The sequence below is a fragment of the Scyliorhinus canicula genome, chromosome 5 (genome assembly GCF_902713615.1).
Source record: "Scyliorhinus canicula chromosome 5, sScyCan1.1, whole genome shotgun sequence".
In the NCBI taxonomy this organism is placed as follows: Eukaryota; Metazoa; Chordata; class Chondrichthyes; order Carcharhiniformes; family Scyliorhinidae; genus Scyliorhinus; species Scyliorhinus canicula.
The window spans coordinates 39,072,436-39,098,711 of record NC_052150.1 but is presented as its reverse complement, the minus strand read 5'-3'; the positions used below and the strand labels follow the sequence as shown (position 1 = coordinate 39,098,711).

Below are 26,276 nucleotides of genomic sequence, written 5' to 3'. Positions count from 1 at the left end.
CTGAGGATGTAAGAGTGGGTATGGGTGTGTCCAGGGCTGTTGGGTCGGGTCGCAGTGATACATTGGCTGACTGCTCAAAGCGGGCATAGAACTTGTTCAGATCATCGGTTAGGGATGCTCCAGCCCCACAGATTCCGCCTGGCCTTGCTTTATAGCCTGTGATCTTCTGAGAAATGCCCTTCTAGAATCTTCATCAATTCATCGTAGGTATTTTCTGAATGGACTAAGTTTTTCAGTAGAATAAAAGTTTTACCCTACTGAACTGAGAAATGTTGCAACCTTTAGGTCCCCTGGTACTTGATTAGCTGTGAGATAAAGTTGAAATCTCCCTTCATACGAGTTCCAAGTCTCACAGTCTTCATCAAATGCTCACCAATTTGAAAACTGGTTCCCAGGGCCAATACTTTCTTCAGCCTTCCTCCCTTCTGTTTTTTTAATATATGAATGAAGCAAGAGGTCTCCTACTCCACAATGATTTCTTTTTTATTGCCTGAACTATCGTTTTATTCACAGTAGCTTTCACAGAATCGAATAGACTTTTGAATCTGCAGCCTGTTTCACTTCGCCACATGCACAGTCCCTGCAGCTTTGAGCCTACCCACTTCCAACAGTAAACAATTTTCAAAAAAAAACCTTGGTTCTGACTTACTCATGGTTATGCTTTGTTTTTTTCTTCAAACCTTTCTGCATCGGCGGTTTCCCCCTCAATCAACATTTGAATCCAGTACTGATAATCTTCTCACTCGCTCTCATCACCCATTTTCACTTTTCTCGCTGCCAGTTTTTGTGCCTTTATTCTCGTCGTCAGTTTTCTCTTTTGTTATATTTTTAAATTGCCAGGCTTATTCTTGAGCTGTTGCTTCATACAAGTCTAAGATGGAGAACGGATGCCTGCGCAAACACTCTGCTTTCCTGGACTGTGGGACAACTTTCCATTGTTGGTAGAAGTTCACAGATGTTGCTAGGAGGACTTTGCAAGGTCAACATTGTCATTTTGGTGCCGAGGTTGACGACAGGATTCTCCAACCCCCCACCGGGTCGGAGAATCCCCAGAGGGCGGCATGAATCCTGCTCGCCGCCGGCTGCTGTATTCTCCGGCGCCGGTTTTTGGGCGGGGGCAGGGATCACGCCACGCTGGTCGTGGGCCGTTGGCGGGGCCCTCCACCCGGCAATTCTCCGGGCCCCGATGGGCCAAGCGGCTGTCGGTTTCTGGCCAGTCCCACACGGCGGGACCTGGCAGGTAAGTTGGCTCGTGCGGTCCTCGGCGGCGCGGGGGGATCCGACCCTGCGGGGGGGGGGGGTGGGATCCGGCCCGGCAGGGGGGGGGGGGATCCGGCCCCGCGGGGGGGTCACAGTGGCTTGGCCCACAATCAGAGCGCACTGATCTGCGGGTGGGTCTGTGCTGTGGGGGCACATCTTCCTTCGGCGTTGGCTCCTGTAAGGCTCCGCCATGTCCGGCACGGAGAAGACACCCCCCTGCGCATGCGGCAGAATACGCCGGCCAGTCTGCGCCTGCGCTAACTCATGTAGTCTCTTTGGCACCGGCTGGCGCGGCGCCAACCCCTTCGGCGCCGTCCTGGGCCCCGGAAGTGCGGAGAATTCTGCAACTTCCAGTCGACCCGACTCCGGAGTGGTTCGCGCCGTTTGTTATGCCGGCCTCGGGCCATCTTGCTGATTTGGGAAAATCCCGCCCCTCGTGTTCCATCTGCTTTTGTTCCTTGTTGGCTTTATAGCGAACCGACGGGCTTGCTACGACGTTTAAGAGTCAACCACATTGTTGTGGGTATGGAGTCCAGGGCAGGTAAGGTTAAGATTTCCTTCCCTGAAGGAAAGCATATGTGTTTTTATGACAATTGCCAATAGTCTTGCAGTCACCGGGACTAGCTTTCAATTCCAGATTATCATCAATTGAATTTAAATTGAATGGTGGGATTTGAACCTGAGCCCCAGGAAATGCTGCCTTTGAGCTTGGTGATACTACCTGATTGTCCATGGGTGGATTATTGGCCAGTTTCTTTTCTGTTGTGACTGATTAAAGTTTCACAGAGAATCTTTCCTTGATTGTACCTTCCTCGCAGTTAGGAAATAAGACCATAAGATATAGGAGCAGAATTAGGCCACTCGGCCTATCGAGTCTGGTCCACCATTCAATCATGGCAGCAGTAAAGCTTTGTTTTGGTATGCCATCCTGTAAGCACCTATATACCACTACATTATATTGCTCAAAATGGCTTCTCTTACATTGTTTAACCTTAGACCCCTCCTGTGCGCAGACAAGCAATTCTGCAATTCACAAAATAGCTTTCAGAAGGGAAGCATACAGTTAATGTTTAAGATAGGACTTCTGTTTTGTGATTGAGAAACAAAACTGCAAAAAATTTATGTGGAATTGTTACCAATATAAAAATAACTAGCTGAGTATTTTAGCATTTTTGAGAGACTTCACATCGTTGACAAGATAATAATTGACCTTGAAATCTCCTTTATTTTTCAGTAATACTCTTTTGTTTTATCCCTGATAATTGGCTAGCTTTCTGTGAAGTCTATTGACGGTACCTGATTTGTTCGCCAATCGTTTCCTGTCAAAGCACTGGATTTAGTTGCTTTTAGAATTTACTCTGTCATAGATTTGTTGTTATAGGCCTTTAATTAGGTCTGGTAGACCCAGCAGCTTGCATAAATTCTTGGGAAACTAAAGCAAACTACTGCAGATGCTTGAAATCTGAAACAAAACCAGGAAACACTCAGCAGGTCTGACAGCATCTGTGGAGAGAGAAACAGAGTTTGTGGGCGTGATTTTGTGCTCCCCCTGCAGTGTCTTTTGTGGGGGAGGGGGTGTTTTGTTATGGGAACGGCGTTTTCAGAACCCAAAAATGTATCATGGAGTTCAACCAACCTCTCCCTTTAATGTATTGTTGGTTTTGAAGCACACGGCTTGTTCCCCAGTTGTGGTATTACAATTATGGACATGTGAGTTTTTAAACACAAAACAATGTTTATTCCATGAACTCAAATTAACCTTGTAAAATAAACATTGAATCTCTTAACACCCCTTACTTCAAAGATAACCCCGAAAATAATACAACACTAAATAATCCCTCAAAATGTTCCTTCAAACCCCCAAAAGACTTAACACCTTTAAACTGAAGCACATCAGGTTAGAGACATTACTATTATGAGTTTAAATCACCCAAATGATTCAGAGATAGTCTTTCATGGCAGAGATCACAGCAAATCCAGCCTGGCACTTTTCAGCTGCTCTCTCAAACTGAAACTAAACACTGCAAAATGGCTGAGCTAAAAACCCAGCTCCACCCACACTCTGACATCACTTCAGTCATATGAGCTGCTGCATTTCTTAAAGGTACATTCCTTAAACATCTATTTCTTAAAGGTACTCTCACATGACGGTTGTCAATGGGATTTCCATCACTGGGGAACCGTGGTGTGTGTGTTGGGGATTGGGGGGGGGGGGGGCGGAAAGCACTCTTAGCTCCAAAGTTTTTCCCCTCGCCCGCGACGCACCTACCCATGCAGAGATCATGGCGCCACTGAAGGATAACTAAGCTCAGCAAACCAACATGATCTACGCCAGGCACCTCCTGTCCACGCAGCACCATCTTCCCGGTGAGTCTGCAGAAGATTTATGGCGTTCCCTGCTTGCCCTGGTGAGAGACTGTGATTGCCAGGCTGTTTCGGCCTCTGAATATTCGAACCTGCTAATGAGAGACGTGTTCGTTACTGGCATAGAGTCGAACTATTTCCGCCAGCGCCTCTTAGAAGAGGCCATGCTTGACCTCGCTGCGACCAAGAAACTAGCGCTCTTGCTCACAGTCGCCTCATGCAACATACAGGCTTATGCCCCCGACCGCAAGGCCCACCCCTCCTGTGCATCATGGACCCCGCCAGCGGCCACCTCATCGTGGACCCCATCAGCGACCGCCCCCAGCCAACCCCACACCTGCGCTGCGCGGAAGCCAACCAACCCTGGGGGACCCAAGTGCTACTTCTGCGGACAAACAAAACACCCCCGGCAGCGCTGCCCGGCGTGGAGCGCGCTCTGCAAGGCCTGTGGCAAGAAAGGACATTTCGCTGCAGTGTTCCAGGCCCGCTCAATTGTTGCTATTGTCCCGGCATCCCCCCCACGTGCGGCCTGTGGGCGTCGCCATCTTGCTCCACTCACAACACGTGCGGCCCGGTAAGCTCAACGAGCCCCCCGATGCCCTGTCCCGAGGTACATGTGCCAGCGCACAAGTGGACTGACTCCGGACGCTGCACGACAATCTCTGTCACCCAGGAGTCACCCGCTTTTACCACTTCATTAAGGCCCGCAATCTGCCTTACTCCATCAAGGAAGTCAGGACTATCACCAGAGACTGCCAGGTCTGGGCGGAGTGTAAACCGCACTTCTACCAGCCAGACCATGCGCGCCTGGTGAAGGCCTCCCCTCCCTTTGAACGCCTCAGCGTGGGCTTCAAAGGGTCCATCCCCTCCACCTCCCGCAACACGTACTTTCTTAATGTGGTCGACGAGTATCCCCGATTCCCCTTCGCCGTCCCATGCCCCGATATGACGTCTGCTGCCGTCATCAAAGCCCTCAACACCATCTTCGCTCTGTTCGGTTTCCCCGCCTACGTCCACAGCGACTGGGGATCCTCATTTATGAGCAATGAGCTGCGCCAGTACCTGCTCAACAGGGGCATTGCCTCAAGCAGGACGACCAGCTGCAACCCCAGGGGAAACGGGCAGGTGTAGCGGGAGAATGGGGCGGTCTGGAGGCCGTCCAGCTGGACCTACGGTCCAGAAATCCCCCGGCCTCCCGCTGGCAGGAAGTCCTCCCCGACGCACTTCACTCCATTCGGTCGCTCCTGTGCACTGCGACTAACAAAACCCCCCCCATGAACGTCTCTTAGCCTTCCCCAGGCAGTCCACCTCCAGGGTTTCGCTCCCAACGTGGTTGGCAGCTCCAGGACCCGTTCTCCTCCGCAAGCACGTGCGGCTCCACAAGGTGGACCTGTTGGTTGAGAGGGTACAGCTACTCCACGCAAACCCGCAGTATGCCTACGTGGCGTATCCCAATGGCCGCCAAGACACATTCTCCCTCAGGGATCTGGCACCAGCTGGGTCCCCATACCGCCTCCCCCTGCCCCGGCGCCACCTTCCCTTCCTCCGGCACACCCCACCGCAGCCCCCGCTCCAGGACAATCCGTCCTCCCCTTGCTCCCACCCGGGGATGAAAAAGATTTCAACATGCTCCCGGAGTCACTGAAGACCAAGCCGACGCTTGAGTTGCCACCAGCACTGCGGCGCTCTCAACGACAGATCAAGGTGCCCGATCATCTAAATTTGTAACCTTCTCTTCAATTTTAAAACCAATCTGTACGTATATTATTTTCCACCACCCCTGCTGGACCAATTTTTAACAGGCCTTCCGGCCTGAACATCGAATTCAACAACTTCAGATGATCAGCCTCGCCTCGACCCATTTGTTTTCATTTCATTTTAACTGTCTTTTACCATTTCTTTCTTTCTTAATATCCATTTAATTTCCCCCCCTCCCCCCCCAATCTTATCCACCTTTTGTGCACCTTTCTCCTATTTGCTTCCCCCTCCCCTCCCCCCACAGCTACAGTTCATCCTCTGATGTTAGTTTCCCTGCTGTTTGAACTTTCACATCTTTTGTCATCTCTGCGGACTGCCATTAGCACTCTTTCCCCTTGGTATCTGTGGCCATTAGCACCCGGTTACCCTGGGTTTCTTTGGCTATGACTCATCTTTCATTCTCACTCCACAGTATAAATATTTCCCACTTTCTCTGTCTGTTAGCTTTGACAAAGAGTCATCAGACTCGAAACATTAGCTCTTTTCTCTCCCTACAGGTGCTGCCAGACTTGCTGAGATTTTCCAGCATTTTCCCTTTCGTATTATGTTGTATATATGGGTATTACGGGAAGGCCCCTGTACTACAGGTACGGGGGTAGATCCCTGCCTGCTGGCTCCGCCCAGTAGGCGGAGTATAAATGTGTGTCCGAACAGCAGCCATTTCGTCAGCTGCTGGAGGAGGCCACCCATCTCTGTGTAATAAAGCCTTGATTACATGCTACTCTCGTCTCGTCGTAATTGATAGTGCATCACACATAGAGCAACTTCGGCAACCCTATTGCTCTTTGCCAGTCGATCCAATTAGACTGTTACAGCGGGGAAATAAAAAAGTGCTGGAGAAAATTAGGTTTCTTTACTGTGGAAAAAATGGGAAGTAAATTGAATGGAAAGGACGCTATGGACTTTATTGCCTTTCCCGATGCATCTGTGGCTGTTGTAGAAAACTAACCATGATTGTATTCTAGAATGGAGAAGTTGTGGGTAGCAACGAATGTTCTGAAATGAACAATTTCAGTTTGGTGTTGTTATCTCTCAATTATCTTGGATTGTATTCTACATTAATGGACCTATATAAATACAGATTGCTGAATCCCGGAACACTACCCAATAGCATTTTCACCACATGGACTACATTGGTTCATGAATTGATTGCACACTGCCTTCTTCAAGCAACTACAGATGGGAAATAAATGCCAGTCTTATCAGTGAGAATATTCTAAAAATAAAAAAAATTGAGTTGGGGGACTTTGTTTTGGTCTTCAGAATTTCGCTTTCATCTCCCCTGTCCTCATTTTGCTGAACAAGAACATTTGACTAAAAAGATTTAGGATCAAGTCTATCTCTCCACATTGAACAGTGGTGAAAGGATACTTTAAAAAAAACAAAATAATAACAGACGGACCTTTGCTGCTCATACCATGGATGTTGCAAGAAGAAACTAATTGAACAATTTACAGTCAGAGTGAAGTTGCACCATCTGTCTTTATAACTTAATGACTGGTCAATGTTTGTCTTTAACTATGAAAGTGAGGTGGAAAAATAAATTGGAACACAGGACAGTAGATCAACACTGAGATATTTTTAAAAAGGAAGATTGCAACATTGCAGAATAAATATGTACCATATGTATTAATGGATATGGGGCAATGTCAGATATATGGGCGAGATTTCCCATGCCCCCAGTGGCATGTTTCGTGGCATTGGAGCCGGACCAACATTGGCCGATGGCGAGACCTTCTAATCCCGCTGCTGTCAATAGGGTTTCCTGTTCTATGTACCCACCGGGAAACCTGTGGCAGGGGTTCGCTTTCAGTGGGACCAGAAGATCCCGTCGGTGAGAACAGCAGACAATTCCAGCCTTGGAGTTAGGCCACAGATCAACCATAATCCCAGTGAATGGTCAAAAGGGTTTAAGGGACTAAAGGGCCAATGCCTTTGCTTCTGTGACTGAAGCTTTTATGGCCTATAGGTAATATTTGAAGAGAGAAAATCATGAAAGAGAATAAAGAAAGCTGGCAGGGATTATGAAGAAGAATCTTGTTATTTTAAAAAGATCAGTAAAATACTGTACCAAATATATCAATAAAAAAAGAGGATGATCAAATGTAAGATGGAGTACCCTGGGAGGAGAGGACAGTAAATAATAGAGGATCGGTGTAGATTGATAGGGTTACTTAATAAGCACTTTGGTAAATTCAAAAGAAGAGGACACTGGGAAGGGAGTCAATCCTGGATTGGTTAAAAGGAATTTGAGAGATATTGGCTGGATTCTCCACCCTGTGACGTTGGAATCGTGAATCGTGATCAGGCGGAAAATCGGGTGTCCGGCCTAAATCAAGGTTGGCACCAGGCCCCTAACCGACCGCAAGACTCTGGCCCTCCACTGGCAGTGAGATCGGGTTCGCGCCCATGTGGCATTAGGGCCCATTTTCATCAACATAGTGGGCCCGGAACCAATACCTCACGGGTGCCATCCATGGTGGAGGCCTTGGGTGCCAAGGTACCAGCAATGGGTCAGGATGTCTAAGGCCTGGGGCTCTCAGTGTGGGTAGTGGCTGATGCACAGGACAGGGTGGCCATGTCACAGCCAGCCAAGTACTAGGGAAACATGGACATTCCTGCAGCACTCCAGAGCTGGGCCCAGTCATAATGGGCCATGACAGCAAGTGTCCAGTGCATTGGCCTGGCGATGGCTGGCTTGAGCTGGTCCCTGAGTGACATGGTACTGTCCAGAGGGGCGTGGCACAGTCCCTATGCTCCTTAGGTGTGAACATTGAGCCCTGGTCGAGACGAGAGCGGGTCTCCAGGACTGGCACCGCCAGGTGGCGGGAGTGGGGGGCAATCGGAGCTCGCTCCAACTGCATCCCCATCCCAAGGAGTAGCCCGGGGGTCATCACTCACCCCGAGGGAGGAAGAGTTGATTGGGTCCATGCTAGTGACCCCGCAGGGGAGGCGCCAGAACACTGCAGCACCTCCGAATCCCCCCACCTGTCCTTGGCACATCCGATGGGCAGTGGGCAGAACAGGGTGGCACCATGCCACCTGTGATACCCAGAGGACTGCTGGTCCCATTCCAGCCCGGTGGTTCCAGACAACAGCTGCCAAAGGGGATCTAGGTTGCAGGGAAATGTACGCCTCCACTTCTGATGCACCGCCTGGGGGAGCATCTGGAAGGAGCATTAGGGCGCTTAAGGTCAGAATGTCGACACCAATTAAGTTGGCACAGGTGAAACACATAGGCTAGCGATAGGGGCTAGGGCAAAATACTTGTATATATCACAATAAACACCTGTTCACCGATGTTCTAAACTGCCTCGGGGGGGGGGGGGGGGGGGGGGGGGGGGGGGTCAGGAGGTTTGGCCTGCCGGTGACCCACGCGCACATGTTGTGCGGCCTCCTATGGCTGCTCGTGTCCCACGCCCTGCCCATCCTGGTCCTCCTCCACATCCTCCTCGTCAGACAAGGCCTAGCATTCATCCTCCTCCTCCAGCATGTTGCCCCTCCACTGTATCATGCTCTGGAGGATGCAGCAGACCACCACGATGTGGGAGAGCTTTCCCTTATCAGGGGGACGCCTCAAAGGTGTCCGGCACCGTCGAGTGTGCCAGAATCAAGGTGTTGTGCACGCTGTCTGGGTATCCGGCACCGACGTGCATGATGGGCAGCTGATGTTTGCACGCCAACTGCACATCAAGGGAGAGGAATCCCTCCCGGTTTGTGAAGGGCACCCCCTCATGCCGCGATGCTTGTAGGGGGACATGTGTCCCAGCAATCAGACCCTAAACCTGGGGCATCCTAGTGATGATGGCGAATCCCACTGCCCAGGCAACCTGGTGGGCTTGGTTCATATTCAGGTGGATGGGTTGTGCCGCCCGGGGATATAGGACCTCCGTTACGGTGCAGACGCACCTGTGCACGGTGTCTGGGACAGGTCCCCACTCTGCGCCTGGAAGGGGCCCATGGAATAAAGATTTGGGCGACCATCACCTTGACGGCCACTGGGACCATCTACTGTGTGGGTCATCCTTGGCAGATATGCCGTACGGTCAGCTGGAGTCTCCAGCAACATGCTCCATCCAGCAGGTCCTTGAACGACAGACGCTGCCGGTACACATGAGGCCTGATGCGACGCCTCAGTCCCACCTCCTCCTCAGCCTGTTGGACGGCCAGCTCACCATCCTCACTGGCAGGCCCCTGTGCCTCTCGGGCAGGATCCGGTTCAGCAGGATCCTACCCAAGCAGCTCCTACTCGTGCAGCTGCAGTGCATCTGCCAGGGGTGTGGCGGCTAGGCAGATGTCAATTACTCCTAGTTAGATACCGACCTCCAGTTTGTGCAGGGGGTGAAGCGCAGACGTGTGAGCATGCTGGTTACTCCCATGCCCAACCAGGTACAACAGGCTGCCCCGGCTGCATTGCAGCCCCTGCCCCCCATGTCAACCCCCTCGCTCTCAATCCCACCCCCACCACTGGCCGTACCCCCTGACACTTTGCCCTCTGCTCTGCACCGCAGCCCTGGCCCCATCAGTGCATGCCACTGGCGGGGGGCCTCTGTTCCCGCCACCTGTCCATGCCGGCAGGGATACCGGTCGGGCTGATGCCACCCATGCCAGTGAAATGCTCTGCGGCCCATGTCCTGCATCCTCCTTTGGGGTCTACTGTGTGGGTCATCCTTGAATGGGCCATGTGATACCTCCCCAGCTGCGTTGCACCAAGTTGTGGGGGAGGGGGGGGGGGGGGGGAGTGCCAGGGTGGGAGCAGTGTGCCAATGACTGGCACATGCTTGGTGACATGCGTGCAGGCAGGGCCTGCGGGAGTGGCTCGGCCAGGGGAGTGGGCACTTCTTGCGACCATAGCTGTTGTGTGCTGTTGGTCCTTTATGCAGAGCACTGGTTGTACCTATTTGCCTGGGAGCAGGATGGATGGGGGCAGAGGTTCAGTGGGGTGCACAGCCAGATGGTTGCTTTGCAGGCTGTGGCAATGGCGGCCCGTGCTTGGACACCCTGACCCCAAGGCCCATCCCCTGGTCCCCCCGGCTCCTCCCCCGGCCCTGCAAACCCCCCCCCCCCCCCCCCCCCCCCCCAGCCAGCAGCACAACTGTCAGCCCACTGTTGTGTTTTTGGGGACATTACCTAATTCCCCTCTCTCTCTCTCAGCAGCCACGGCGCCCGTTTACTGATTTTAAATATCACAAGTGAAGCCTGTTGAACAGTCACCTATCCATCCTCACTGGCAGGCCCCTGCGCCTCTCGTGTAGTATCTCGGGACGGATCACGTCAGGCCTGGTGGGGGCGGAGTATTCAGGAGGACAGAGACAACCGGGTCTGGCCTGTTAATGAGATGTTAATGCATGCTACCGTACATTTTGCATGCCCACACCGGTGTGCGGCGTGGACCACATTCACGCCGCTATTGAGGCCCTGGAGCATGACGTTCCGTTGAGCGACCCTTACTGTACAAGGCGTAGAGTACGCTAAGTTCAACTCTACGTCCTTCCCCATCTCTGCGCTGCCCTATTACTGGAGCTCGACTTCTGGTGCTATCTCCAGAGCCTTACCTTAAAGTTCGGTGGATCCCTGCCCCCCCTCACCGTCTGTAGCCTCGCGACCCTTAAGGTCGCCCCACCCTCCCTCTTTGCAAATCTCACCCCGGACTGTAAGCCCGTCGCTACCAGAAGCAGACGGTACAGTGCCCAGGACAGGGCCTTCATCAGGTCAGAGGTCCAGCGACTCCTGTGAGAAGGGATCATTGAGGCTAGTAACAGCCCCTGGAGAGCCCAAGTGGTGGTCATCAAGACTGGGGAGAAGCACCGGATGGTCATCAATTACAGCCAGACCATCAACCGGTACACACAGCTCGATGCGTACCCCCTCCCCTGCATATCTGACATGGTCAAGCAGATTGCGCAGTATTGAGTCTTCTCCACAGTTGACTTGAAGTCCGCGTACCACCAGCTCCCTATCCGCCTGGAAGACCGCCAATACACTGCCTTCGAGGCAGATGACCGCCTCTACCATTTCCTCAGGGTCCCCTTCGGCGTCACCAAAGGGATCTCAGTCTTCCAAAGAGAAATGGACTGAATGGTTGACCAGTACGGGCTGCGGACCACGTTCCCGTACTTGGACAATGTCACCATCTGCGGCCATGACCAGCAGGAGCATGACTGGACCCTCTGGCACTTCCTCCATACAGCTAAACTCCTGAACTTAACCGATTAATAGAGAAAAATGCATCTTACGCACAACCCACCTAGCCATCCTCGGCTACGGCGTGGAACACGGAGTCCTAGGGCCCAACCCCGACCGCATGCGCCTTCTCCTGGAACTCCCCCTCCCCCACTGCCCCAAGGCCCTGAAGAGATGCCGAGGGTTCTTCTTGGACTATGCCCAGTGGGTCCCCAAGTATGTGGACAAGGCATGTCCACTGATCAAATCCACCATTTTCCCTCTGATGGCTGAGGCTCGACTGGCCTTCAATCGCATCAAGGCAGATATTGCCAAAGCCACGATGCATGCAGAGACGAGTCCATCCCATTCCGAGTGGAGAGCGATGCGTCGGACTTTGCTCTGGTCGCTACACTCAACCAGGCGGGCAGGCCTGTGGCTTTCTTCTCCCATACCCTCCATGCCTCTGAAATTCGACACTCCTGCGTCGAAAAAGAAGCCCAAGCCATCATAGAAGCTGTGAGACATTGGAGGCATTACCTCTGTCACCCAGGGGTCACCCATTTTTTTCACTTCATCAAGGCTCGCAACCTCATCGAGGAGGTCAGGACCGTGACCAGGGACTGCCAGGTCTGCGCGGCATGCAAGCCGCACTTCTATCGGCCAGACAGAGCACACCTGGTAAAGGCCCCCCGCCCCTTTGAGCACCTCAGCATCGAATTCAAAGAGCCCCTCCCCTCCACTGACCCTAACGTGTACTTTCTCAACATCATTGATGAGTACTCAAGATTCCCCTTTGCCATCCCTGCTCTGACATGACCTCTGCCTCCATCATCAAGGCCCTGCACAGTCTTTTCACCCTGTTTGGGTTCCCCGCCTACATCCACAGTGATCGGGCTTCCTCCTTTATGAGCGACAAGTTGCGTTAGTTCCTGCTCAGCAAAGGCATCGCCTCCAGCAGGACGACCAGCTACAATCCTCGGGGAAACGGACAGGTGGAGAGGGAGAACGCAACGGTCTGGAAGGCCGTCCTTCTGGCCCTACGGTCTAGAAGTCTCCCAGTCTTCCGCTGGCAGGAGGTCCTCTCCGACGTGCTCCACTCCATCCGGTCGCTCTTGTGTACCGCCACCAACGAGACTCCTCATGAACGTATGTTTGCCTTCCCCAGGAAATCCACCTCTGGGGTCTCGCTCCCGTCCTGGCTGACAGTCCCAGGGCCCGTCCTTCTCCAGCAGCATGCAAGGAGCCATAAAACCGAACCCCTCGTCGAGAAGGTCCTGCTCCTCCATGCAAACCCACAATATGCCTACATGGCACACCAGGATGGGCGACAGGACACGGTCTCCCTTTGGGATTTGGCACTTGCAGGTTCCCCAGAGACCATCACCAACACCCCCGACTCTACACCGTCTTCCCTCACCCCTGCCCACCTACCTCACGAACTAACACCTGCAGGTCCACTGGCGACAAGCACCACCACCTCCGCCCATACCCCCCCCCCCCCACCCCCTTCGCCGATTCAACATCTGGGTGAAGAAGAAGACAACACTAACCCGGACGCGCAGGCCTCGAGACCGGTGCCCACACCACAGCCGGGTCTGAGGCGATCACGGCGGAAGGTCAAGGCTCCCGACAGACTTGACCTTTAAGCCCACTTTACCCCGCCAGACTCTTTTTTTTTAAACAGGAGGTGAATGTGGTAAACCACGATATTGCATTGTATTGTATTGTTGTATTGTACATGCCTGGGCTTGTCCAGGCTGGCTCCACCTGTGGCCCCTCCCCCTCTCGGGCTTATGTATAAAGGTGGAAAGTCTCCGCCTCCGACCCAGTTCGGGTCCAGAGGCAGGAGGCTTGCTGTTTAGTGTATTAAAGCCTCAGTTACGTTCATCGCTCATCATGTGTTTATTGATGGCTTATCACTGAACAGTGACACTTTGGGACATTGTATGAGATGGAGAAGTTAGGATCCTACTTTCTGTTTTGTTTGAGGAACCATGCTTAGTACCTTTACACCAAACTATTGTATTTTATTTTTTAATTTGTATGGCTGAAAATATTTTGGCAAATGCCTCCTGTCTCTAGCTTTTAATATTATCAAAGTTTGAAGATGTATCTTTACAGATATATGTGGGTGATGTTAGATATTTGCACCTTTCACAAAAATACTGTAGTTTAAATAAGTTGAGCTCGAACCTCTACGTGATTTTGTAATGAAAGCTTTTGTGATGCAGATAGTTATGAGAATGTGGATGTTTGAAACAGGCGAGCTTCAGGCTTGTGACTCTTTACATAAAGATAACTGAGCGCTTGGCCCTATTTTAGCTAAGATTAAGTTTCAGTGGGTTTGTAATTGCACATTTTGTAGCTGCAGGACATTAACTAATTCATGTCTGTTTTCACAGAGGCCAGGAGGCTGCCCACCTCCTGAAACACTGAACACCAGCTCCCAGTTTGAACAAAAACAGCAATTATAAATCATCTTGGGAAGAGCAGGAAAGCACAGTTTGCATTTTGACTGGTTCCCATTCACTGCGCAAGGACTGAAGAAATAATAAAGACCAAGGAATTCAAAGCACGGTGCGGAAACTCGCTCTCACAATTGCAAAGCTTTCGTCATTTGGTTGTGAAAAACTGCACTCTGAAATGTCTGTAATCAGAGCCAATAGCATGTGACTTTCCCTGGAGCTGTTATGATTTGTCAACTGGAGGCACTGGGCTCCACCTACTTGAGATGATCGGCATTTAGGACCGATGCTAAGGCTGCACAGTGATTTGACAGCAGAGCTGGCACAGTGCCTGCTTTACATCTCTGGATTCAGCAGCTAACGCAACAAGGACATAAGCGGCTTATTGAGAAACAAGCACACTGCTGTGGAGGAAGTGGAATTTGAAAAAGAGAGCATTAACTGTCTTGAGGAAACCAGCGTATGCTGTGGTTAGCTGGAGACTGATCGTGCTGCTAGGGTAACTACAGGGCAAAAGTGTTTTCCTGTCTGTAGTAGTATCATGAGTAGACGCAGACAAATGTGACTGCTGAGTCTCAGCACACCGTGTGAGAGAAGCTATTAACTGCAGCAAGGAGAGAACAGTGAATGATCTTTTCAGACTTTGGTGCTCATGTATGACTAACGATGGGAGGGAACCTCGGCTGCCACCGTTCAATCCCCAAAGATCCGCTGGAGATCGGCCAGAATCGCAAGTTCAGTGCCGCATGCAACTTCAGTAACATTCTGGTGAACCAGGAGCGCCTCAACATCAATACAGCTACCGAGGAGGAGCTGATGACCCTTCCAGGCGTCAACCGAATGGTGGCCCAGAACATTGTGGAGTACCGGGAGTGTATCGGTGGGTTTAAAAAAGTAGAGGACTTGGCACTGGTGAGCGGTATTGGCGCGGCCAGGCTGGAGCAGGTTAAACTAGAGATCTGCGTGACAAACAGTAAAAGCACTGGCTCGGCCCAGCATTCACCCAGCTCCATGCGGAAGGATCCCTATTCTGAAATGCTCTTCTCGGTCAGTAGGATCAATGTTAACACTGCCACTGTGGCCCAGTTGATGAGCCTGCAGGGGATAAGTGAGAAGATCGCACAAGGTATTGTGAGCTACCGGAAAGAGTGTGGGCCATTCGAAACCATTGACGACCTGGTGAAAGTAACGTCCATCAGCTCATCGCTCCTGGATAAGGTCCGGCCTCGCATTGTTGCAGAGTGTTCACGGCCCACGTCCACCCACACCGCCAATGGTGGAATCGATTTCACGGCCAAGCCTCGCCCCAGCCCTACTACCCTCAGCTTGCAGAGTGAGGACCTGGACCTTCCTCCAGGTGGTCCGACTCAGATCATCTCAACACGGCCGAATGTGGAGGCTTTCAGTGGGCTGAGGGATGGTGAGCGTGTCCTGAGGCTGGCCAGTTGGAATCTTCAGGACTGCTCGATCGACAAGGCCAATAACCCTGGAGTGAGAGAGGTGGTCTGCATGAGCCTTCTGGAGAACAGGTGAGCTTTGTTTTCATGGTCTGATTCTTTTGGTTTTAAAGGCATTGAAATGGAATGGTCCCCTTCTCCAGCATTTTGAACTGTCTCATTTGTGTTCTTTCTTGAACTCTAAAAGCTGTTTGGCTTGTCATATGTTTGTTCTTTTAATGAGCCCACTTTCCATTGGCAGGCTTCCAGTAGCTGTCTTTCACTATATTCCACTCATTGTGTTTCTTTAACAATGCAGTTTAACATTGAATCGCTGACTGAACCATTTGTCTATGAAGTGCAGTTAGTCTGGGCTATAGGTCACACTTCCTTGGCCATTTGCTTTCAAACAAAAAGAAAACTGAAAACTGGCATTGCACACTTGTGTGTATTTGCTAATAGTGAATATGAATATATAAACATGGTTCAGCAGGAGGGAGCATGTGCTAAACAGCTGAGCTCATCTTGCCTGCGCTTGTTCAGCATTTCATCACCCAGATTTAATTTTTGATCACGTAACTTTGCAGCCATAAAAAATCCCTCAGTTGCTGCCTCCCCCTCCCACCCACAGCCAATGAAAATAAGTGGGGAGGTGGTCCATATTGTAGAATAAATTTTGCGGGGAGGGGTGGGATATTTCTTCAAAACAAATGCTACTGCTTTTTTAGGAAGGGGGAATAATATGATGTTCTATTCCAGAATTCATATGGATTCTCAGCCCTCTGATTTCAGATTTGTAGCAACTAAAGGCTTTCTTTCCAGGTATACCCTGGAGTTAGAAATGGACAATATTCTTTGCAGATGTCCCCCTATCTAGACCAGCAGTTCAAAACTGAGGAACGGGTGAAAACCCATTTACTTGAGCTAGTTCTGCTTTTCAGTTAGATCACGTTCACCTCTATCTTAACTTCATCTACCTGTCTTAGCTCTGTACTCCTTGATTGCCTTTTGTAATGAGAGCCTTATCAATTCGTTTTTAAATAGTTAATTGATCCAGCCTCAACAGTGGTGTAGTTTTGGAGTTCCTGTTTTTCCTTCTTGTGAAGAATTACCTCCTTACATCGCCCCTGAACAGCATAACTTTTTTTTCTCCTTCTACAGGATGTTAGCTAGGCCGTCATTTGATGCCCCTACCTAATGACTAGGTGCAGTTTATGTGGTGTAGGTATACCTCCAGTACTGTTGAGAAGGGTGTTGCAGAATTTTGTCCCAGTGACTGCGAAGGAACGGTGATATACGGCACGATTTAATGGGGGGAAGAAAAGAGTCCTGGTTTGGGCACGTTTAGCAGGGTGTTTCCCAGCACTTGCCGCATCAACAACGACCCCCCTATTAAACAGGACTCGGCTTCTTTTTCCAGCCTCGGCGAAGAACATCCCTCCGAGGCTGCACCTAGACCCATTTCGTGCATTAACGAGCTCAGCGTGCCAGTGCAGGAAGAGATCGCTCCCCGATTCTCTGACCGCCCGCAGCCTCCAGCCCCCCCCCCCCCCCCCCCCCCCGCCTCCAATGCCTCAACATTCCAATTGGGGGGTCCTTGATTCCCCCCTCCCCCGCCCGCACCCCACCTCATAAGGACAGGGCATGCCCGGGACCAATCCCCAGCATGGGCAAGAAGCCACACGGCCAGCCTGGCACCCTGGTAGTGCCACTGCCAGCCTGACACTGTCACCTGTGTGCTATCCTGTCAATACCAGGGTGCACAGGCGGCAATGCCAGGGTGTCATGCTGGCAACACCACCCTATCCAAAGCCTGACCACCCCGGGGGCCCTCGATTGTCTATGCCGCTGCACCTGGTCCATGGGGAGATCTCCGAGGCAAGGTCCGCGCCTTGGGTACCTCCGACGCAGACCTTTCATAGAACATAGAACATACAGTGCAGATGGAGGTCATTTGGCCCATCGAGTCTGCACCGGCCCACTTAAACCCTCACTTCCACCCTATCCCCATAACCCAACAACCCCTCCTAACTTTTTGGTCACTAAGGGCAATTTATCATGGCGAATCCACCTAACCTGGACATCTTTGGACTGTGGGAGGAAACTGGAGCACCCGGAGGAAGCCCATGCAGACACAGGGAGAACGTGCAGACCCTGCACAGACAGTGACCCAGCGGGGAATCGAACCTGGGACCCTGGCGCTGTGAAGCCACAGTGCTATCCACTTGTGCCGCCCTTGCGCTGCCCAAGTGATTCTAACTGCTCACTTGGATATGCAAACATGGATCACGCCCAGTGAGGATGAGATCCGGATCGCAACGCCTCACAAGATCTTGGGTGGGATTTACTACACAACCCCCGTGTGTTTTTCGGCGGTGGAGGCATCCCACCAATGGGAGTTTCTGGTCCCGAATCCTGTTGACTGCACCCCGCATCACCGGGAAACCCATGACCCCACCGGTGAGACCGGAACGTCCCACCGGTGTGAACAGCCAGTAAATCCTGCCCCTTGTTAGATCCTGCGAGCCCTAACAAGCATTGTAAATCTCGCGAGGGGCCTCTCATGAGATTTGCCAGTAGCGTTGCGTCCCGAGCTGGGTGTGACGAAGCCAGGAGATAGAGGCCTAAGTTGCAACTCAGGATGGCATATGGCTTGGAGAGGAATGTGCAGGTGATGGTGTTCGCATGCATCTGCTGCCCTTGTCATCCTAGTGATAGAGGTTGTGGGATTGGAAGGTGCTGTCAAAGGAAGCATGACCAATTTTGCAGTGCATCTTGTATATCGGTAACTACTGCCATTGTGCATCGGTGGTGGAGGGAGTGAATGTGAATGTGTTGGATGGGGTACCATTCAAGCAGCCTGCTTTGTCCTGGATAGTGTTGAGTGTCTTGAATGTTATTGGAACTGCACTCACCCACTCAAGTGGAGAGTGCTCTGTCACATACCTGACATTTGCTGCAAAGGCTATGGACAGGTTTTGAGGAGTCGGGATGCAAGTGACTGTGGAATTCCCAGCCTCTGACCAACACGTCTAGCCACAGTATTTATATGGCGGGTCTATTTCAATTTCTGGTCAATAATAACCCCCAGGATAGTGGCGGAGTCAGTGATGATAATGCCATTGAATGTGGTTGGGAGATGGTTAGGTTCTCACTTTTTGGGAGTGGTCAATGTCTGACATTTGTGTTACTTGCCACTTATCAACCCAAGCTTGAATGCTACACCTGGATATGGACTGTTTCAGTACCTGAGGGTTTGTGAATGGTGCTGAGCATTGTCCAATCATCAGCGAACATTCTGCCCTTATAATGAAGGGAATATCATTGATGCAGCAGTTGGAAATAGTTGGGCCCAGTAGACTACCTTGAGGAACTCCTGCAATGATGTCCTGGGACTGAGGTGATCAACCTCCAGCAACCACTGCCACCTTCCTTTCTGCTACGTATGACTCAAACAAGTGAAGAGTTTTATCCCCTTTTTCCCATGGACTCGTTACCACAGTCCGTCAAACACTGCCTTGATGTCAAGGGTGGTCACTCTTACTTCACCTCTGAAATCCAGCTCTTTTATCTATCTTTGGACCAAGGCCAAGATCAGGAGCTGAGTGACCTTGGCGGAACCCAAACAGCATCGTGTGAGCATCTTATTACTATGGAAATGCCACTCCATAGCACCATTAATGATACCTTCCATCATTTTGATGATGGAGCGTAGACTAATTAGCAGGGTCGAATTTTTCCTGATTTTTGTGTGAAGGACATACCTGGGAAACTTTCCACATTGCCGGACAGATGCCAGTGTTGTTGCTGTACTGGAACAGCTTGGCTATAGGTGTGGCAAGATCTGTAGTACAAGTCTTCGGTGCTAATGCTCGAATATTGTCAGGTCCCACGGCCATTACATAATACAGAGCATTCAGTCGCTTCTTGATATCCCATGGAGTGAATCGAATTGGCTGAAGACTGGCGCCTGCGATCCTGGGGACTTCCAGATGAATCATCCTCAGTAGCTCTGGCTGAAGAAGGTTGTAAATGCTTCAGCCTTGTCTTTTTTGAGCTGACATGCCGAGCTCCCCCATCATTGTGAAATAAGGTATTTGTGGATCCTCCTCCTGTTGGTTATTTAATAGTCTACCACCATTCACTTCTGGGTGTAACAAGACTGCAGAGCTTAGATCTGATCTGTTGGTTGTGGAACTGCTCTGTGGCATGTTGCTGCCCCTGTTTATCATACATGTATTTATATGTTGAAGCTTCGCTGGGTTGGCACCTTATTTATATGTATGTCTTGTGCTGCCCTGGCATGCTGTCCTGCACTTATCATTAAATAGGAGTTGATTCCTGGTTTGATGGTAATAATAATAATCATCATTATTATTATTGTCACAAGTAGGCTCACATTAACACTGCAATGAAGTTACTTTGAAAATCCCCTAGTCACCACACTTCGGCGCCTGTTCGGGTACACTGAAGGAGAATTCAGAATGTCCAATTCACCTAATGGTAGAGTGAGGGATAAGCTGGCACATCAGTTATGGATTGTGATTGAATTCAGTGTTCCCTTTAAGCTGTGCAGGTGCATGGCCATGCTGCGATCTAGAGAGAGGAAGAACTGCACTAACAGGACAAGTATAGAGACATGACTTGTGCTCAGCTCCTGTGTGCTTTCATCAATGTGCAAGTTCAGAGGTTGTTGAAAATTGTATGGAATTGTAAGTTATACAACAGATTTTATCATTGTCAGTGATTCAATTGCATCCCCCACATCTACCCCAGCAAAAGCAGTGCCATGTTAGCTACAAAAGGCAGCCTGTTTTTTAACCAAGAAATGCCTGTTGGATACTAATTTTGGTCACTTCAGGAGACTGAATGAACCCTGTGGGATCAAAACCAGGATCTTTTTGACTCATGGTGCAATGCCCAACCGATTTTAAAGTGACGTCCAACCAGACTCATGGGTTTGGTTCCCCAGAAACCAGCTTCCCACTGGAACTTGGCTGAAGTGGACATATGGAAAATGGCCACTTTGACAGCATCAGGCTATTAGACTGTGGAGAGAGGGAAGCTGCCAAGTCTGATGCTCTGTTTGCTTTTAACACGGATCGTTGAATAGAAATTGTGCCTCCACCATACCCTTTCCATCTGACCAGCTTGTTTAATGCAAACCGTTCTCCTTCATCTTTTCAGGCCCTTTTTTATTGCACAATGCCTGTTCTAATATCACTGTCTCCTGACCTGTGTTGTCTCATGTACCTGGATGACACGTCAAAGTAAGCTTGCAAGCTTATTTAAGCCAACTGTTGGAAGAGCGGTTTTAAGAAATAACTTAATTGTTGTTTCTGCTTGGCTGCTCCATGGCTTACTGAGACCTGGAGCTTGACAAAGGTAAAGATAGATAGATTTTTTTAACAGTAAAGGCACTAAGGGTTATGGTGAGCGGGCAGGTAAGTGGAGCTGAGTCCACAAAACGATCAGCCATGATCTTATTGAATTTCAGAGCAGACTCGAGGGGCCAGATGACCTACTCCTGCTCCTAGTTCTCATGTTCTTGATACTGCTTAATCCATGCCAAAAAGCCACTAAAACCTTGTTACGTTGGGTTGGGTGATACTTTAAGCTAAAGGATACATCTTTTCCCATTATTAAGTTGAGGCATTAAAAGTCAGCAGACAGGCATAAAAAACAATCATTAAAAGGCTACTGGTTTTGTCCGTTATTTCAAGGGTCTGGAATACAAAGTGGAGGAACCTCAGCTGTACAAACTTTTTGCCAGGCCCCATCTCAAGTACTATCTTAAAAGAAAGTGGCTTGTGTGATCGTTGATGCGTTGGTTTTGGTTGTCCAAAATTCCCTAGATTTGGGAGAGGTACCATTAGTTTGGAAAATAGCAAATGTAACTCCTTTATCCAAAAGGCAAGAGAGACATAAAACAGGAAACTTCAGGCCAGTTAGCTTGACATCTGACATAGAGAAAATGTTAGAAGCTATTATTAAAGACATTATAGCAGGGCACTGAGAACAATTCAAGACAGTCAACAGTTTTGTGAATGTTTAACCAATTTATTAGAGTTCTTTGAAGAAGTAACATGTGCTGTGGATAAAGGGAACCAGTGGGTATACTGTACTTAGATTTCCAGAAGGCATTTGATAAGGTGCCACATCAAATGTGATTGCCGAAAATAAAAGCTCATGGTGTAGGGGCACCATATTGGCATGGATAGAAGATTGGCTACCTAACAGGGAAATGTTGAATTGTCCATTTTGATGGGAAGAATAAAACAGAATCATATTATCTAAATGGTGAGAGATTGCAGAGCTCTGCAATGCAGAGAGATCTGGGTGTCCGAGTGCATTAATTGCAAAAGATTAGTAAGCACATACATCAAGTAATTAGGAAAACAGATAGAATGTTATTATTTATTGCGAGAGGAATTGAATACCCCCCCCCCTAACCTTGATTGAAACATGTAAGATCCTGAGAGGCCTTGACAGGCTGGATGGGTAGAGGGCGTTTTGCTTGTGGGAGATTCTAAGGACTAGGGATCATTGTTTAAAAATAAGGGGTCACCGATTTAAGACAGAGATGAGGAGAATTTTCTCTCTTCCGCAAAAGGCAGTGGAAGGTAAAGTCTTTGGCCGGGTTTCTCCGATCTGGGTTCACCCTGACACCGCTGCCAGCGGGAATGGTGAATTCAGCCGAAACTCCATTCACTGCAATGGGAACGGTGAACCCCACTCGGAGAACTCTACCCTTTGAATATTTTTAAGTTGGAGGTACATGGGTTCTTGATGAGCAAAGGGGTAGGCGGGAATGTGGAATTGAGGTTCCAAGAAGATCAGCCATGATTTTATTGAATGGCGAAGACGGCTCGAGGGGCTTATTGGCCCACTCCTGCTCCTAATTTGTATGTGTGTATTTCAATTTGTGGCATCACACCTATGTTGTCTTTGGAGGGGGTCGTGCACAGATTCATTAGAATGATAGCAGGGGTTAAATTTGTAGTTAAATTAAGATGACAAGTTACATAAACCTAACTTGTACTCCCTTAAGTTTAGACAATTGAGGGGTGATCTGATTGAGATGGGAGAAACTATTTTCTCTGATGTGGGAATACAGAAAAAGTCGATTAAAAATTAAAGCAAAGTCTGAAAAGAGGTCGGGAAACACTTTTCTTTTCCAACCAAAAGCTAGTAGAAACCTAGAACACTCTCCCTTGAAAAGCTATTGAGGATAAGTCAGTTGAAGCACTCGAGCAAGAGCAATGGAATTTTCTTGGGTAAAGGTTTCGAGCAATATCGAGGAAAGGGTCCATTTGGAGTTGAGGTGCAGATGGGCAACGATCTAATTGAATGTTGGAGCAGGCTCGAGGGGCTGAATGGCCTACGCCTGTACCCGTTTGCAATACAAGGTGCTGAAGAGACTAGAGAGACATCTCTAACCCCACCACCCTCACCCCACAGCCATTTTTAGTATTTCATGAACGGCAATATGTCGAACTGCTGTTACCTAATGATTTAACCAGAAGTAGAAACTGTCTGGAGATTAATTGTAAATGTAATTTTGCTTTCAGCAGCAGAAAGGTTCTCATTGTTCAAGTGTAATGGAGTTGCCAGCCGACAATGTTTTTCCCAGCCTGTTTCACAGTGTTGGCACTAAATCTGTTTAAAGTGAAGTACTTGCTGAGAGATCTTTGACAACAGGGAAAAGTTGGCAGAACCCTATGGTTCACGCTCAGCGCACACATCATATGTCCAGCATTAAATGCTGGACTGGTGTTTGGTGAACATAGCAGTGTGTTGTGTGGAGTGAAATCTGGAGCTCGTAAGTGCAGCAAATGTGCATTGATGTTGACTCCTTTCCCCGTTGACATCCGTTTTTGTGAATGTAGAGATTTAAAAACTTAATCCTTCCATTCAATTTATCTGGTCATTGCTATTTGTTGCGTATTGCTGTTTTGAAATTAGTGGCCGTATTACATATGAGCATCTGAATTAGGAGCATGAGGAAGCCATTCAGCCCCTCGAGCTTGCTCCAACATTCAATAAGATCATGGCTGATCAAACTTTAACCTCAACGTCACATTCCTACCTAACCCTGATAACCTTCCACTCTTTTGCTTATCAACTTCTGCCTTAAAGATATTCAGAGACTCTGCCTCAACCACCTTTTCAGGAAGGGAATTCCGAAGTCACGCAACTCTCTGAGAGAAATCTGTTTTCCTCATCTCTGCCTTCAATGGGCGACCACTTATTTTTAAACAATAATCCCTTGTTCTAGGTTCTCCCACAAGAGGAAACATCCTTTCCACATCCACCCTGTCAAATCTCCTCAGAATCTTATATGTTTCAATCAAGTCGCCTTTGCACTTCTGAACTCCAGAGGCTGCAAGCCTAACCTGTCCAACCTTCCTCATAAGACAACCCGCCCAACTCCGGTATTAATCATTTGGTATTAATTCACTCCATCAGAATGGCTAACACCGTGCAAAAATTCATATTTGGGACATCCTGAGGGTTTTGCAAGGTGCTATATAATTGCAGGCTCCTTCCTTTTAAACCCTGTTCCTGTAATTATGACAGAATGCAGTGAGTTTGGACAAACAGAAGCAGTTATTCAGATCCTTTTGTTTGATAACTTCAGAAAGAAACCGAATAGGCAAGAGTTTAAGATTTGTTGCTGAATTGCAGAGGCACTTGAGTGCCCATGTGTGGTCTCAAATGGAATATAGCTGGCCGGGCATTTTACAAACCATCTCTATCAGATCGTTTTTGTACACACGAGATGCAATATATAGAAAGTACATCTTTTCATGTAGCCAGCCTCTTTATTTGGAAACATTTATATTCCGAAATCAGTTTGATCCAACTATTGGCTGGAGAACCAGTTTGCCCATTGTACTTCATGAACTTAATGAAAAGAGAACCTTATAGTCTAATGTTTCAAAATGGAAAACCAAGCTGGCTTTGCTCAGTACGTTTCGCTTGTTATAGACATAGACATAGAATTTACAGTGCAGAAGGAGGCCATCGAGCCTGCACCGGCCCTTGGAAAGAGCACCCCACTTAAGCCCACAACTCCATCCCATACCCGTAATACAGCAACCCCACCCAACCCTTTTGGACACCAAGGGCAATTTAGCATGGCCAACCCACCTAACCTGCACGTCTTTGGACAGTGGGAGGAAACCAAAGCTCCCGGAGGAAACCCACACACACACACGAGGAGAACGTGCAGACTCCACACAGACAGTGACCCAAGCCGGGAATCGAACCTGGGACCCTGGCGCTGTGAAGCGACAATGCTAACCACTGTGCTATCGTGACGCCCTGTTAAACTAACAGTGCTTCAAGGTGACTGTCCTCTGCATCTAAAACAAGTTTTTTTAGGGGGGAAGCGAGGAGGATGGGGGAGGGGGCAACAAAAGTAAAAATGAAGTGAAATCTGCCAGAGGCTGATTTGGTCTGTCATGGTAAATGGTGGAAACTGATGGTGGGTATCTGGAAATGAGATTGATCCATGTTGAACGTTTGAGGCCCAAAAGTTAAGATGTTAAATTTAACATTGTGTTGTGTTCCTGATTAAAAAGGACCTGAAGAAAGAACTCTTTCTCCAACAGCAATTAGATCATAGAATAGAATTTACAGTGCAGAAGGAGGCCATTCGGCCCATTGAGTCTGCACCAGCTCTTGGAAAGAGCACCCCAACCAAGCCCACACCTCCAACCTATCCCCATAACCCTGTAATCCCACCCAACACTAAGGGCAGTTTTGTACACTAAGGGCAATTTAGCGTGGCCAACCCATCTAACCTGCACATCTTTGAATTGTGGGAGGAAACCAGAGCACCCGGAGGAAACCCATGCACACCCGGGGAGAGTGTGCAGACTCCGCACAGACAGTGACCCAAGCCGGAATCGAACCTGGGACCCTCGATCTGTGAAGCAATTATGCTAACCACAATGCTGCCGTGCTGCCTGCAATTAGTCTGATTTCACAATGTTTCAGTGTCACTTCTTGTTTTCAAGACAAACTGAGAATGAATTAAGTAATTTGTGATACCATGCTATCAGTGGGTAACCTGGCTTGGAGGAGTAACCGATCACATAAGGGAACTTTAATATGATGTTGTTTTTCCCTGTTAAAATACATGGAAAGTGTTACGCTTCTAACTTCACTGTAACTAAAGGGAGCAAATAAAAGTGGGAGTATTCATTTAACCAGAGCTTGCATTGGCTGGGAGTGGGGAACTAGCAGATACATTTGAATGGAAAGAATGAGGAGGGAGTCGGACCCTGCTATATGTTGGGTGGTATTGTACTTTTCTGCCTTTGCTGAGACCAGCCATTGCTAATACTTTGGATCTTAATGACCATGATATATAGTACAATGATCAGTATGTTGTGATGTGTGTGAATTCAATATTATCTGACTGAATTGTATTCTCACTCAAAGCTATGGGCGACTGAAAAGCAGCGCAGCGTGGAAGGTGAAAACTGGGAGACCCCGCTCCCGGCATCTACCCGGCTCACAACGCCTCACGAGATCCAATGCAATCACATGAGACGTTGCGATGTAATTCCCCCCCCCATTATGGCTGGGATCATTTTTTGTCAAATCTGCATATTAGAGCGAGACAGTTAGTCTCCCTGTAATGTGCAGATTCCCGAAGTACCTGAGGCTGTGAGATTCATCCCGTTCGTCTCGGAGACACCGGATGATCAGCGGTGGTCTCCACAAATGGGGACCAGATGGAATGGCACCGTGGGATTCCCCCAAGGAATTGGAGGCCCCCCTTTGGACAGGGTGGTGCCTTGGAACTGCTGGTGCC

At 49.3% G+C, this 26,276-nt stretch overlaps 1 protein-coding gene across 2 annotated transcripts in view; it reads left to right on the top strand.

Moving 5' to 3' along the window:
• The window catches only part of eepd1 (endonuclease/exonuclease/phosphatase family domain containing 1), a 212,121-nt gene that overhangs the window by 82,035 nt on the left and 103,810 nt on the right, over window positions 1-26,276 (top strand). For both annotated transcript variants that reach the window (XM_038796934.1, XM_038796935.1), the window contains exon 4: window positions 13,950-15,541. In XM_038796934.1, coding sequence (XP_038652862.1) covers window positions 14,679-15,541 — 863 coding nt within the window. In that variant the 5' untranslated portion in view covers window positions 13,950-14,678. The remainder of the gene's footprint in view (window positions 1-13,949; window positions 15,542-26,276) is intronic.